Here is a 16,609-nt window from a genome sequence, read left to right as displayed (position 1 = left end):
TTTCCCAACTTCCTCCCCCCCCCCCCCCCCTTGGAAGTCTGCAGAAGCTATGATGCTAGAAAGCAATGCATCTCTATCCCATAATTTGGCATTGAAAGACTGAAGTGCACATGTGCACCTGTGACCCCTCCGTAGCATATCAGAGGATCCTCCGATGGTGGGACGGAGAGGCATGAGGGCGGCATTCCGTTACTATCAGCTTACATAAAAGGGAGTGATGGCCAGAAACACAGCAACCCACAACCACCGTCCCCCCTCAGGTACGGCCCAGGAATGCAGCGTGAGGGAACCCCCCCCCCATCCTCCCGGAGAACGTCACCTACGTTGATCAGAATACAATGCAGGTCGGCAGGTTCTCCCGGCTTGTCAGAGCCGCCCAGGATCTCGGCCAGCCGGCTCATGTTGTTCACTCGCAGGATGTTGATGTCGTTCTCGCAGCAGAACGCCTGGATCAGAGTGAAGTGAATCTGCAGAGCGACATCCTGGTCTTCTGTTTCATCTGTGGCCAGCAGACAAAGCACCACATTGTCCGGGTCCCTGCAACACAACAAGCACATGGAAGGGTTTAGAACACGAGACAAAAGCTTAAAGAGAACCTGTCATGGGGAAAGCACAGGAGCTACCGCTGCAAAATGCTAGGTGCCTGGCTGTCAATGCTTTCTAGGATGGGTAGCCATAGGATTATCCCTGCGGGAGGGGGGGGCATTTTTACTGCTACCTCTGCACCCTTCCCCCTAATGTAATTTGAATGCTGTACTAGTGTAACCCCAAATCTCAGCTCCCCAGGACAAGTGCAGCAAGTCGTAGTATCTACTATGTTCAGACTCATTGCCCTAAAGGGTTAACCGGCTGCTGCAAAAGTTTACAGTTACTATGCACCGCCCATGCATTTCATGTAACACTAGTCCTGACCATTCATAGTCCATCCGCTGAGGAACCACAATGGCCATGCTGTGACTTGTAGTTCCTCAGCAGCTGGAAGATCACATGACTCTCTAAGGCAGAGACGATGACCTCTGCAGAGCACACACGGTTCAGTGACGGCACGTTCAGCGTTGTACTTACACATTGAGAAGTTTGGCTGCTTCGTACACCCCGATGGTGATGGTCCTCTGCAGCTTGGCTTTGTCCAGCACCTCCTCCAATGCGGTGCCCACACTGTCCATCCTGCAATGACAGGTCCTCATTAGCTGCATTCTACAGAGACCGACAAAGACTGAGTCACAGCTGATTCACAAACAGCACCGGTCATCCACACACATCCACCGACTGGGGACACATCACAGACCCCCCAACGCACCCCTCTGCTACAGTCATAGTCCTAAATATGCAAAAGAGGTAACAGTGACCCAAACCTGCAGGTTACCCGCACACCCTATAGGGACCTGTGCAGACTCTGCTATGTCACCCTACTGCAGGGTCACCACCGGATCATCTGCATCACCAGCTCTCAGCACCCTGCAAAGCAGCTTATGTCACCCAGCTACAGAGGAAGCATCACCCTCCTACTGCAAGGCCACCTGACCAGAGTCACAGCATGACCACCCTGCATGCCAAATGCAACGGCCAGGTCGGGTCACCAGCATGCCACAGACTGTGCAACTGTCAGAATGGGGTCCCCAGAATTTATTGCAAAATTCAGAATGGGGTCATCAGCCTCCCATACAGAGGTCAGATCGGGGTCACCAGTCTCCCTTGCAGAATTCAAAATGGGGTCACTAGCCTCCCATACAGAGGTCAGATCGGAGTCACCAGCTCCCCTTGAGCAAATCAGATCGGGGTCACCAGTCTCAACCATGCAGCAATCAGATCGGTGTCACCAGCACCCCATGCAGCAATCAGATCGGTGTCACCAGCACCCCATGCAGCAATCAGATCGGGGTCACCAGTCTCCCCTTGAGGCAATCAGATCGGGGTCACCAGTCTCCCCTTGAGGCAATCAGATGGGGAGTCACCATACTCTTTCTTGCAGCAGCGATAGAACGGGGTCACAATCAGCCCAGAATGCATCAGCAACACTCCAAGTCACCCGGAATGGGGTCACCAGACACAGCACAGTAATGGTCCATCCATGGTCTCCCCGGTGCTTACTTTCCACGGCTCTGCTCTCCAGTCAGCTCCTCCAGTGTCATATTGCAGGCGGCGATCCTCGTCAGTCACAGCTCAGCAATGTTCTCAGTGTCACGTCTCCGTCTACTCTGACTCACGGCACCGCTCACCGGGCTTCTAGAGCAGAGCCATCTCATTAGCATACCGCCGCTCATTGGTCCGCGCTTACGACGGCCCCTCCTCTCCCCCCTCCGCCTGCTCGCAACTAACTCGTGGGTAGCAGCCGATTGGCCGGCCGTGGGATGATGGGCGGCGCTTCTGTGGGCAGACGGTTGCTAGGCGATGGGGACTGGCGCGGTAACCCGTTCGCTGCTGCTGCAGCCAGCTGAGTGCATTGGTTGGCCGCAGCGAGGGAAGCGCCGTCTCCTTCACCTTGACTTTACCGTCCATGAGCAATGCCCATCCCGGGCCCTCCACATCGCAGGGATATCATCCCCTTTACCGTAAATGTCAAGCCTCTGACAGATCAGCCCGCAATGTGGGACCGGATCTGGACAATAGACGCGAAATAAATCGAGTTGGTGGAAATATTCTCTAATATAAGACAACGTAACGTCATCGCCTTGATTCAGGATGACAATAACTTTATCATTAAATTGTAATGGACAGAATCGGAGCCCATTGTTCCCTCTTCCTCAGCTGCATTGGCTATAATTGCATTTGTTAGTGTTTGCTGCAGCGTGGGGCCTCCACAGGGTGCAATGGGGCTCCATTCTATTGATAATCCAGAACTTACCTGGATACCCCTCAGCGCTGCTGGGCTAATAACTCCTAGCAGCCAATCAGAGAGCAGCATTCATCAGTTACTGTGTCACTAGTCAGATTGAGGAGAGCTGCATCCTGATTGGCTGCTGTGATGGGGGACCCAGTGCTCATTGGACCTTGAATTTTTTTAAATAGAGGTCACAAGTTTAATATGTGTCACTCCCGCCCCCCTTCCCCAGTATACCAGGACCTGTGCACCCAATCACTTACCTGTACACCTGATCAGCTTCAACGGAGACTACAAGTTGCCTTTTTAACACATTACGCAGGCATGGTCCACTGCTCTCACCATCAGGAAATCTGCCCTGAGAAAGGCCATGAAGGTCCTCTTTATTACAGGGTGACAACGCTGGTCCCTGTCTTCCAGTTGTCTTCCGGCGTTGTCACCCAACCACAGAGCCTACAAGCAGCTGTGTGATGTATGTTTACACATATCGCTTCAGTGGAGGGGAATGTAGAGTTCTAAAGCTTTTCTGGAACTTAAAGTGGAACTACAACCTCCTATCCCTTACAGCCATGGAAGGCGCCATCTTGGCCTCTATTGCAGTTGCCATGCATGGTATTGCGGTACTGCGCTGACTTCCATTGCCGGGGCAGCCATCTTCAACCGGCCTCTTCCAGGTTCAGAGTCTTCGACCATCATGATTGGCCCGGGCTGGACTGATATAACGTTAACGCTTGCGCGCGGCAATCCTGCCCAGACTGCACTCCGAGCCGTACATGCTCAGTGTGCACCCAGAAAGAAAAAACGCTGACAGGCCGGGAGACGCATTTATGACAGAAGAGACGTGCATGGGCCTAATTCAAAGAGACTTGGAAGAAGGAAAAATTGTTCTTGTTACCCATGGCAACCAGATGCCAGACGACCTTGGGAAAATAGAAGCTGAGATCTGATTGGTTGCTATGGGCAACAAGAACAGTTTTCTTCTTCTAGTCTTTGTGAATTGGCCTCACAGACTTTCTTTTGGCAACGACTTAAAATCATTTTACTTCCACTTTGAAGAGTATTTGCAAGTATATATTTTTTCTTTTACATTGTATACCGCGTTATGCATCGTGCAACGTACAGGCCGGCTCGTACTCGCCATGCCAAGGATAGGGCCAGGGACAGCGTAACGCCTGCGCGCACGTATAGAGGTTGCATCATCAGTGGCCGTCCAATGAGTAAAGAGAATCACCAACAACAGTGAAGGAGAGCCAAGCAAATTGCATTTTCAGAGGTCAGCAATGGCTGCCTCCGTATGTTCTCTCATTGGGGGCAATTTATAAAAACTGGAGCAGACAGGATCTGGAGCAGTTGCCCATGGCAACCTATAAGTTTTGCTTTGAAAATGAAAGCTGATTGGTTGCCATGGGCAACTGCTCCAGTTGTGTTAAATGCCCCGCATTGCCTGTGTTCAGGAATATAGGGATAGCTCTGCTGCCTGACCCTGGGAATACGGGACTGTAATGCACTTTGCAGACCTTTGGCTGCTTTTTCCCTGTCACATTGTGTGACATTATGCAACCTGTAGCTCTCTGCTGTTGTGTAAGCGCTCTTTGGACATGCTGGGACAAGTATCACACGTTTTATTCGGTATTGGGTCGTTTGACACCCACACACTCTATGACCTCGGCGGTATCCAGCACTGAGGCGAACATACGCGGGCAAAACACGGCCAGTGACGTCAGCCCCTCAGGGGGGGGCGGTTCCCCATCCCGGACGGTTGCCATGGTGAGCGGCCTGACTGGAAGCCGGGTGGATCCCCGGGCTCGGAATGCAGGAAGCCAGTCACGTGCTCCCCCGGTCAGCTGTCAATCACAGCGCGAAGCCTTCCCGAAACATGTGACGGCGGTGTTGTCACTCGGGCTGGAATCCCCCCGGATCTGCTGCAGAACCTCTTTGTAGTGCCGGGGCTGACAAGAGGCTCCCAGCCACAACCTGGGCAGCTGAATTGATGGACGCACATCAACGTTTATAAACGCACTTCAGTTGATGTGCATTGAAATGCATTTTTAACACGTTGCATTACACTGATGTGTGCTTCTTTTTTTGGTTCATCATTTTTTATGGTGCACTCGCATTGGAGCACGTTGCACTGCGTTCAGGGCTAATTAACACTTTTGCGTGTTCATGCGTTGAGCATTTTTGATTTGGCCAATGAAAGCAAGAGGATGCTAGGGGGTGGGACTGAAATGCGCTAAAATGCATGCATGCTACATGCATTCTCCGTGAGCTGCCATTGAAGTCGGTGGGGAACAAAAATGTACGTTGATGCACCTGTACTATTTTTCCCAAGGAACGGTAGGGTGGTGCGCAAGTGTGAACGGACTCCATAGCAAAGAAAGGCAATCCTCTTGTCATGCATGCACATTGGACAGCGTACGTTAAAATGCACAGGTGTGAACGGGGCCTTAGGTCGCATTCACACCAGACACAGTGCGTTCCGGCTGGATCCCATTGCGGCCGGCTCACTTTGTTGTGGGATGGGAGGGGCATGGCGGTGCAATGAAGTGAATGGCACCGCAGTCACGCCGTCCGGCCGCACGAGAACGCGTGGCACATCAACGCCTGTGTTCCAGTCAGAAAAAATAGTGCTTGCAGCATGTCTTGTGACGCACTGTGAAGGGCCCGGCAGTATGTTATGTTTTCTGCCTGACTACATACAGAAGACACGCCTCTGCTCCTCCCCCTAGGAAAGTGATTGACAGCAGCCACAGAGGAGGCGTGTCTTCAGTGTGTTGCCCTATTGGGCTGCATCCTCACATCAGCCTCCAGTCTTCTTCTGGGAGCGCGCACAAAGGGCGGCACCATAGGACCCCCGCAAGGCAAGGGAGCCACTCTATTATTGGAAACATGCATCAGCAAACGGGACCGGCTACAACAGGGGTAAGGGAATGTTTAACATGAAGAAGGGGAAAGTGATGGAGTCCCAAAGCTTTGACACACTCCACTTCCTCTTCATTGAGCCAGGAGAGTCAGATGCATACACAGGGGTGGTAACGTTGTACTACTTCATCATGTGACTGTGTACGGGGCTGGTGATAGGCCACTTTGCCTCATGGAAGTCATATACCCCCCACCCCCCTTTCCAAGATCTGGAAGAATCTGTATTTTGTGATGGTTCCAACTTACGCAGGACAATGGCGGCAGTGCTGGTGATTGGCCCGGCGCTGTCACATGGTGTGAATCACATGCTCATCCATACCTGGAAGTATCAATTATTTTCCTTTTCTGAAACAATAAAGAGAACCTGTAATGGAAGGAAACCCGTCAGACTAACACCAGAGGTAGCTGCAACTGCTGGCTCATGGGTGCAAGCTCCAGGACTGTCATCCTCGTCCTTTTCCTCACTACATGGTGAGTCGCTGACCTCAGATAAGCATGCAAACAGTGTAGCTGAGTTACAGTCCTGCACCTTTCAATGCAGTTTGTCAATGGCAACAAGTGTTCCTGCTCTGGTAGGTCCTCTGAGCACCGGGACTGCAGGATCGGGGGGAGCGGAATGATGTCCGATCCAGAGATTTCCAGTTGCGGAATTCGGGTTCCTCCGTTCTTCTTTCCATCTCCGCACCTGGAATTAGGTTTCCTGAAGACCAGAAATTCTCCATCGGGGATCCGTGGAAAGTAGAGTTCTTCAGGAGGTCTCTGGGGTTCTCTTCAGCGTCAGTGGATTGACCTGAATAGTCCCGGGGGCAACGTTATATAGTAGAGCCGGCGGAGTGGCACCGGTGGAGTGGAAGTGACCACTAACACCAGGGAGCTTTTTAGATGTCTGTGGGGGCGCATTCTTCCTACTGACCTCTAATTCCAAGGGCGTTCTTCCTCGCACCGATCATAGATGTAAGACGGTGCCATTCTCACTGACCACCAGCACAAAGGGGCCCTTCTCCACCGGCCACCAATGCTAGGAGACTCAACTCTACTAATCACCAAGGTAAGGTGGCCTTTTCCACTGATCACCAATGTATGGGACACATGTCCACTGACCAGCAATGTATGTAGGTCCTTCTCTACTGATCACCAATATAAGGAGGCCCTTCTCTACTGACCACCAATATAAGGAGCTCCTTCTCTACTGATCACCAATATAAGGAGGTCCTTCTCTACTGACCAATATAAGGAGGTCCTTCTCTACTGACCACCAATATAAGGAGGCCCTTCTCTACTGACCACCAATATAAGGAGACCCTTCTCTACTGACCACCACTATAAGGAGGTCCTTCTCTACTGACCACCAATATAAGTAGGTCCTTCTCTACTGATCACCAATATAAGGAGGTCCTTCTCTACTGACCACCAATATAAGGAGGTCCTTCTCTACTGACCACCAATATAAGGAGGCCCTTCTCTACTGACCACCAATATAAGGAGGACCTTCTCTACTGACCACCAATATAAGGAGGCCCTTCTCTACTGAACACCAATATAAGGAGGCCCTTCTCTACTGACCACCAATATAAGGAGACCCTTCTCTACTGACCACCACTATAAGGAGGTCCTTCTCTACTGACCACCAATATAAGGAGGCCCTTCTCTACTGACCACCAATATAAGGAGGTCCTTCTCTACTGACCACCAATATAAGGAGGCCCTTCTCTACTGACCACCAATATAAGGAGGCCCTTCTCTACTGACCACCAATATAAGGAGGCCCTTCTCTACTGACCACCAATATAAGGAGGCCCTTCTCTACTGACCACCAATATAAGGAGCTCCTTCTCTACTGATCACCAATATAAGGAGGTCCTTCTCTACTGATCACCAATATAAGGAGGTCCTTCTCTACTGATCACCAATATAAGGAGGCCCTTCTCTACTGACCACCAATATAAGGAGCTCCTTCTCTACTGATCACCAATATAAGGAGGCCCTTCTCTACTGACCACCACTATAAGGAGACCCTTCTCTACTGACCACCAATATAATGAGCTCCTTCTCTACTGACCACCACTATAAGGAGGTCCTTCTCTACTGATCACCAATATAAGGAGACCTTTCTCTACTCACCACCAATATAAGGAGACCTTTCTCTACTGACCACCAATATAAGGAGGCCCTTCTCTACTGACCACCAGTATAAGGAGGTCCTTCTCTACTGACCACCACTATAAGGAGGCCCTTCTCTACTGACCACCAATATAAGGAGGTCCTTCTCTACTGATCACCAATATAAGGAGGTCCTTCTCTACTGATCACCAATATAAGGAGGCCCTTCTCTACTGATCACCAATATAAGGAGCTCCTTCTCTACTGACCACCAATATGAGGAGGCCATTTTCTACTGACTACCAATATAAGGAGAGGAGACCCTTCTCTACTGACCAATATACAGAGACCCATCTCTACTCACCACCAATATAAGGAGACCCTTCTCTACTCAACACCAATATAAGGAGACCTTTCTCTACTGACCACCAATATAAGGAGGCCCTTCTCTACTGACTGCCAATATAAGGAGGCCATTTTCTACTGACCACCAATATAAGGAGGTCCTTCTCTACTGATCACCAATATAAGGAGGCCATTTTCTACTGACCACCAATATAAGGAGGCCCTTCTCTACTGACTGCCAATATAAGGAGGCCATTTTCTACTGACCACCAATATAAGGAGGCCCTTCTCTACTGACCACCAATATAAGGATGCCCTTCACACCAGGCGTGTGATTGGCAAACACCTGGCGTGTACATGTTTCATAGTATGGAAGCTCCGTGTACACAGCACTGCATCCATCCCGGGGTGAGCAGGTGACATCGCGCGCCGCGTGCTTCAGTCTCTGTGTGTACTGTAGCCCAGATGTTTGTACAGGAGGGAAAAAATGTTTGATTCTGATTGATATTCAGAAATGTAATCAGACTGAAAGAGCATCACATGACCATTCCACCGCGCGAGGACAATGGAATTTCGGGACTTCCTTTCTCTGGTATGCAAATGCTTGTGCTGTGTTTGTCTTATTTGGTTGCTTGGATGGGTTCATCGCTCTGAGTGCCGCATGCCTGGAGACACCACACGCAAATGTGTCACCCCGTATGACAGATATGAAAACCTCTCCTTTATTAAACTGTGTGAAATAAGAACTGTCAATGTTCCATTGCACCCACCAATCAGCTTCTCCCATATGTGGTAGAATCACCAGGGACTAGCACCTCGCTGACAAAGTTAAAGCTGAACCGCGGGATCAGTAAATATCGTCCTCATACAAGAGACATGCGTGTTCTTCTTGAATCTCGGGGAGCTTTGTGTATTTCTTCCAGATCTGTGCAGTCATCCAGTGTGAGACTCGGGGCTTTCTGTAATAAAGAGCGCTCACTGCTGCTCTCTCCTTGTGCAGGGCGACTGGTCTTGTCTCCGCCCCCTCCTGTAATAAAGACCGGTCACTGCTGTTCTCTCTCCTTGTGCAGGGTGACTGGTCTTGTCTCCGCCCCCTTCTGTAATAAAGGGTTAAAAAAAGGTTTGCCAAGGGTTCGTCTTTAAATAATGATTGGGGCAACTTAGATGTGTGGGGGCGGAGTCGTCAATTTCTGGTCTCATTTTCCTTGCAATGGTCAGATTACCGCTAGCTATGGGCTGTATACGGTATATACGGGTCCAGTGTTGGGTTCCATTGTTTCCACTTTCCCATTAATCAGTTACAACGTAATTCTTTCAGTGTCTCCGGCTCACTTTTTTCCGGAACGTCCTCCAGTCTGGGTGGAAAGGTTTCACTTAATAAAGCGACAAAGGGGGGGGGGGAAGGTCACAGATCTCCGGGTGATTCCACTTTCCATAGGAAACCGCGCCGTACAAACAGAGCCGACCGGCCGCCACATGACCAGATAAAAATCCCGACTCACCCGCGTGGAAAATAAAACACTGATTATTGATTTTACACCTCCGAGGGCAAACGAGGTGAAAGATGGCTCGGGGTGATGGAGGGATCAGTAATATTCCATTCACTGATGGAATATTATACTCATATACACTCTATATTATTATTATTATTGTTATCATTTTCTCTTCCCCCAAAGAGGCTCTGGGGCATTGCAGGGGTAGCTGGGGACATTGTTCCCAGCTATCCATGAGGACCGCAGAGCCCCTCCCCCTATGTTATTGAGAAGGGGAGAGGGAAAGTTCAAAGCAGGAGAACAGTCTAGGGTGACAACGCTGCCCTTGCATAATAGATACAATTAGTGAGTGTTGTCACCCTAAAACAAGGAGTGTTTAACTTCCTGAACCCTTCCCCTCTATGTAATGGAGAAGGGGAGGGGGGAAGGTGTTTGTGGTCCTAATCAGAACAGCCTAGGGTGATAATGCATTGAATAGATACATTGAGTGAGTGTTGTCACCCCAAAACAGTGAGTGTGTAACTTCCTGAACTCTCCTCCTCTCTATGTTATGGAGAAGGGGAGAGGGGAAGGTGTTTGTGGTCCAAATCAGGAGAACAAACTAGGGTGACAACACTGCCCTTACAGAGATACAACGAGTGAGTGTTGTCACACTAAAACAGTGAGTGTGTGGCCCGGTCGCGGCCGCGACCTCTGCGACCCTGGTAGTTCCGCCACTGTGTGTAATGTCCTGAACCCTTCCCCTCTATGTTATGGAGAAGGGGAGAGGGGAAGGTGTTTGTGGTCCAAATCAGGAGAACAGCCTAGGGTGACAACGCTGCCCCTGCATAGATGCAATTGAGGAAATGTATCAAAGCAGAAGTTGGCCACAGTAACCAATCAGCTTCTTTCTTCAGTTTTATTCAGTTCAGCTTTGAAAATGAAAAATAGAAGCTGATTGGTTGCCGTTCGCAGCTGCTCCACATTATGTTTGCTACAGTTTTAATAGATTTCCTGCAAGAACCTCACCTCTCTACAGTATGTTCCCCGGAGATGAGGAGAGGTGACTAGGGTGACAACGATGCTCCCCCATAGATACACTGAGTGAGTGTTGTCACTAGGGATGCACCGATACCGTTTTTTCGGTATCGAGTACAAGTCCCGAATTTCTTTTTCCAGTGCTCGCCGATACCGATAGCGGAAGTCCCATTAAGGAAGCCAGGCGGCGTGTAATGACTCACTACCCGGCTTCCCGATTAGCCGAGAAGTGTCCCCATGATTCTCGTTACTAGAGGGCATGAAGCCGGCATTCCGGCCAATCAGTAGGCCGGGCGCCGTGTAATGACGCGGCACCCGGCTTCCTGATTGGCCGGGAAGTCAGCTCCATGCTCGTGACGAGGGAGCATGAAGCCGGCTTCCTGGCCAATTGTATTGTACCATATGCAAATAAATGGCTCCATACACACAGCCGCGTATGGAGCTGTATATTTGCGTAGCGTATATATATGCACAAAAACAGAATGGAACATAGATGCGTCCGGGCTTCGTATTTCTGCCTATTTACGTGAATATATACGCGTGTTTACGCGCGTTCATGCGTACATCACATGAAAAATTTCATTACGAGTGATACGCTTGTATATACGCACATAGACGCTCGTATATACGCGTATATACACAATATACAGTTTTGCTCGCGTTGTGGGTTGTGACTGAGACCTTACTATTGACTCCGATGCATTTTGTCAAAAATGTCCCAATTTTCTCCGTGATTTGGGGAAATGAAAGCTCTGAGTTTAGCTCTTCCCTGCGTATAAGCCGATGATACAATCGGGGATGAGACCGTGCGTTGTGTTCTCTCCGATCCATAGATGGTGTTTTATGGCAGCGGTGGCCTCGGCTCCATCGTGTCCCAATGACCGCGCAGTACAAAGCCTACGCTCCGTGTACATAGTAAATGATGAAACGCTTACGTAAGGCTCCCGGCTCCATATCTACATTACTCTGCATCGTCCCTTCTAATATGAAGTGGAGTAAAGGTCGCGCTGACTTCATCCTGACTCACTGTCATGACACAATTAAGAAATCTGTGGAATAACCCGCTGGAAATAAGCAGCAGCTGATAGGTGAGCAATGCCGGCCAGGACATCATCCGGATCCACACGGAAAAGGCAGCTTGCTGGAAGCATTATGTCATCGGCGAGCAGCCTGCGGGGGGTTACGGGGGCTGCGTTTCGTCACGTGACGGGCGTGCGGTGCAGCTGGCTGTGTGGAAAAAATAATTGTCCCCGGGGAGGAAGTGAGTGTGGAACCGTTGCACGGCTTGATTACTGGACAGCGTCATCTGCACACTGAGATAAGCACGCAGCGCTCACATGCGGCGGGGAATTAAAGAGAAGCGGTCACGATCCGGCACGATGTAAGATTTAAAGGGAACCAGTCACGACGGAGCTGATGAAAGAATCGGAATATTCAATCTTAGATAATTGTGATTGTGCATCCCGCATTTCTTTACCTATAAAGATCCATACTGACCGTCTCATTTATTTATATAGAGCCAACAATTTACACAGTGCTGTACATTCACATCAGTCCCTGCCCACAAGGAGCTTACAATCTAAGGTCCCTATCTCACGTGCACACTAGGGCCACTTAACCTACCAGCATGTCTTTGGAGTGTGGAAGGAAGAGCACACAAGCACAGGGAGAGCATGCAAACTCCATGCAGAATGCGTCCTGTCTGGGTTTCAAACCAGGGACCCCCAGTGCTGCAGCAGTGCTAACCACTGAGCCATTTAGCTTTGATTACAGTATATGGCCAGGTGTCTGTGGACTTCTGACCATGACACCTGCTTTGTGGCCAAAAGTATTTTGACATCCCTCCAAATGATTGAGTTCAGGCTTATCCAGTGAAGGGTGCTGTTAATATTGTAGCAAACAAAACATTTTGGACATTTGTGAGCATCCAACCTTCTGATAATTTGGTGAGGGTCCTTCTCTGTCCTGGCTTGACTGTGCCCCCCCACCCCCACCCCCCCGCAGGCACAAAGCCAGCTCCATAAAGACACGGTTTGATGAGTTTGGTACGGAGGAATCCAAGTGTCCTACACAGAACACTGACCTCAACCCTACTCAACATCACTACCTGACCTCGAGCTTACTGAACACCTTTGGGATGGTTTGGAATGCTGATAGTAAGCCAGGTCTTCTCATCCAACATCACTACCTGACCTCAAGCTTACTCAACACCTTTGGGATGAATTGGAATGTTGATTGCAAAGCAGGTCTTCTCCTCCAACACCAATACCTGACTTCACAAATGTTCTTTTGGCAAATTCCCCCAGGCACCTTCCAAAATCTTTTGGAAAGTCTAAATGGAAGATCGAAGGCTATTAAAGCTGCAAGTGTTAGGCCAAATTCATATTGATTCACATGGTTTTGGAATGGGATGCCCAAGAAGATTGTATAGGTGTGATGGTCGGGTGTCTGTAAACTTCGGTCATATAATTTACTTTGTCTAAGCTTGGAACTTCAACTTGTATTGCGGCAATGAATAGACCTGTGGATGGGTCACTCTGCCTCCGAGCATTGCATTACATGGGCCTACCTCCCGGACTTGTTACTTGTCTGAGCACAGCTTTGCTTCGGCTAATAGCTCGGATGAAGTTGGAAAATTCTGTAAAATTGTTTGTGAGGAATCTGCCCGTCCATTCTCAAATTGTGACACCACCAGAACATTCCGCCAGAAAAAACTTTTCTGCTGGTATATTACCTCTGATAAGACATTGTCGGAGGTGTCTGCAGAGCACCAGTGTTGGCGGTGTCTACAATGCTCCAGTGGTGGAGGTGTCTGCAGAGCATTAGTGGTGGAGGCGTCTACAATTCTCCAGTGGTGGAGGTGTTTACAATGCCCCAGTGGTGGAGGTGTCTACAATGCTCCAGTGGTGGAGGTGTCTACAATGCCCCAGTGCGGGAGGTGTCTACAATGCTCAAGTGGTGGAGGTGTCTGCAGAACATTAGTGGTGGAGGTGTCTACAATTCTCCAGTGATGGAGGTGTTCCACAATTCTCCAGTGATGGAGGTGTTCCACAATTCTCCAATGGTGGAGGTGTCTACAATTCTCCAATGGTGGAGGTGTCTGCGGCGCATCAGTGCCGGAGGTTTCATTGCATCCATATTGGAGGTGTCTATAGCTCACCACTGCCAAAGAGGCTTCTGCAGGACAACTCCCCCACCATCCTATTTAAGAAAGCGCTCTCCTAGGCCTCATGCATTTACATGGTCAGCAGGGTCTAACGCCCCTCTATAAAGCGATCTGCAGTGGAGGCCGGTTGAGGAGATACTGCCACCTCCGGAATTCCTGTGCTTTTCTCTTTTTTCATCCCATTGGGAATTTTGAATTGCAATACCATGCCACAGCGACTACTTGCCCACTGCACCACCTGCCAAACGCAACAGGCTGTATACATTTGGCTGGAGCCGCAATGCAAAACATCAGGGCCATGGCATGTATGCAAGCCTGAGCGTCTACTATGTTAGGGTTTAGGTGGGTGGTGGTAAAAAAAAAACGTTCAATAACCTGTTTTTATCGCCCCTTTGCCCCCAGTGTGAACAAGGCCATAGAGCAGTGGAGTCATGGCTGCATATCCATACGCCTATGGCCGCCTTTAGGTCTTTTACAGACAGATGGAGGGAAAGTGGGACACTGGGGGAAGCATTTTTTTGGGTAACGGGAATACAGATCGCTGTGGGTCACATTCACCTTCTTCTGCTTCAGCCGGACCCTTTGCTTAGCTGGTTACAGGTGCTGTGTCTGCCAGGCCATTCACCTTTTCTTTTTTGGGATGGACTCTGCAGGTGTGAGCAACATGCAAATGACCCCATTCTAAAAATCCTGTGTGTACGAGGTCTTGGATAATAAAACAATCTGTGCCGACAGCCTGCAATGCATGGTTGTAGATTATGTTACATGAGCAGGTTCATAGTAATGGGAGATTTCACCTTTTACAATATAAAACAGAGATAAGATCCGTCCGGATACAATTGGGAACTGAGAGTACATTGTGTTACGGCAGAGCACGGGGATCCTGGAAGTACACCCAGGTGTGTGGTAGATCATTTCATCATCTTTGTGTCCAAAACAAAGGAGGCGAGAACTCTTCCCGCGTCTGACAATGACCTCTTCATATGATAGTACGCAGGAATTTATCATGTGACAGTTCAGGGGCCGCGCTTTGGCGAGTATCGAGACCTGACATTGACCGTATACATGCCGTGCGCCTGCGACAAAACCGGCTGGGTCTCATTCATGCAAAAAGTTTCTGTTAACTTGAGTCCCGGAGCATTTTCCCCCCTGTACCACCTTAAAGAAGAAGTCCAGAATTTAAAAAAACCTTACCCTTGCAGTGGGAATACACCGGCATTGCAAGGGTTAAGTGCTTGTTTTGTCTAGGGGGCTCAAATTAAGCTCTTTTACTCACCTGATACCGGCTCCTGCGGCGGTCAGCACTCACCTCTCTCACCTGTTAATGTCCCTCACTATCCTCACCCCAAATGCAAGTCAATGGACCCGCCTAAGATGTGATAACATCAGCTGTCCTTAGACCATTGGAGCCCCCGGGGGAAAGGCCAGTTTAGCAGCCAGGCAGGACTGGGTGTCAGGTGAGCATATCTGCTTTATTTGAGCCCCCTAGACAAAATGAGCACTTAACCCTTTAAAATCCTGGCATTGTCATCTTGGAATATGCCGAATGTGCCATCAGGGAAGAAGACATCCATTGATGGAAAAACCTGTTCATTCAGTATATTCCGGGAAGCAGCTGACCTCAGTTTTTGGTAAACCTAGACCTATTATCCAATGGGAGGCTCGGACCTTGCTTAGCTAAATCCAGGTGGTGGCTCTTTATTTGGCCAAGCAGAGTATTAAGGTGGCCATACACTGTACAACCATCGCAAGACTTTAGTTTTGCGATGGTTGTAAAGGGATTAAAAAAACGTACGATCTGCCTATCTTGGACAGGCAGATCGCACTCTCGATCATCGCAAGCCCGCCCCCCTGAGGGGCGGGCTTCCGATGACCGCAATGCTGAACGGGCAGTGTGCGCGTGCGCACACCGGCCCGTTCAGCATTTGTCTTCCGAGCACCGTTCTAACCAGCCGAGAATCGTACGATTCCCGGCTGGTTTTCGAACATGCTGGTTCGACGGAAGACGTGCGACCGTACAGTAGAAACGGTCGCACGTCTCCGTTCACACTGCTCGATTCTCGTACGATCGCGGGATTTCCCGCGATTCTCGTACGAGAATCGAGCAGTGTATGGGCACCTTAATACTATGGGAAGATTGTTAAAATGAATGGTCCAGCAACACTCTTCAAAAGGATCAATTGATTACATTGGCAGCACATGAAAGTGAATTGAAAATGGCTCATTGCATAATAAAAACGTGTTTTGATAACACATTGAAGAACACATTAATGCATGCACATGAAGGTGTTAATTCAGCCTCGGAGCACCATTTGCATTGCTAGCATAATGACTTTATGATAATAAGAGCTGAAATTGGCTATGTATTATTACATCCATGCAAGCACCGTGGTTTTCCAGCTTTTAAAGGGCTACAAATCCCAGCATGACTGTGCTGTGTCATTTTCTGTATACAGACAATCACATACTCCGCGGTGATCACTTCACTCGCAGCGAGTCCCTGACAGTTGGGAATACAGAATGACGGTGGTACGCCCCTCTCCTGTGATGGGAAGTGCCGAGATAAGCTGAGCGGAGCCGACCAAGTGGCGGCCGGAGGGGTGTGCCGGCTCTGCAGCCCCGGGCTCCCTGCACTGTGCGCGCTGCATATGTACCGCTGCAGGAGGGGAACGGCGGAGCGGCTTTGATGTGACTTCACAAAGGCGACTTGTAAAGGGGCCGCAATATACTTGTTATATTGTATTA

General features: G+C 49.6%; 1 protein-coding gene across 1 annotated transcript in view; it reads right to left on the bottom strand.

Moving 5' to 3' along the window:
• GADD45A (growth arrest and DNA damage inducible alpha) overlaps positions 1-2,171 on the bottom strand; it is a 9,762-nt gene extending 7,591 nt beyond the window's left edge. The window contains exons 1-3 of the mRNA XM_018567302.1: positions 2,092-2,171; positions 1,066-1,167; positions 324-537 (exon numbers count right to left, since the gene is read on the bottom strand). Of these exons, the coding sequence (XP_018422804.1) occupies positions 324-537; positions 1,066-1,167; positions 2,092-2,132 (357 nt within the window). The 5' untranslated portion in view covers positions 2,133-2,171. The remainder of the gene's footprint in view (positions 1-323; positions 538-1,065; positions 1,168-2,091) is intronic.
• Positions 2,172-16,609: the final 14,438 nt, after the last annotated feature.

Source organism: Nanorana parkeri, unplaced genomic scaffold (genome assembly GCF_000935625.1).
Source record: "Nanorana parkeri isolate BGI_ZX_2015 unplaced genomic scaffold, ASM93562v1 scaffold1028, whole genome shotgun sequence".
In the NCBI taxonomy this organism is placed as follows: domain Eukaryota; kingdom Metazoa; phylum Chordata; class Amphibia; order Anura; family Dicroglossidae; genus Nanorana; species Nanorana parkeri.
Note: the sequence above shows the minus strand (reverse complement) of the source record. Positions and strands in the feature narration are given on the sequence as shown.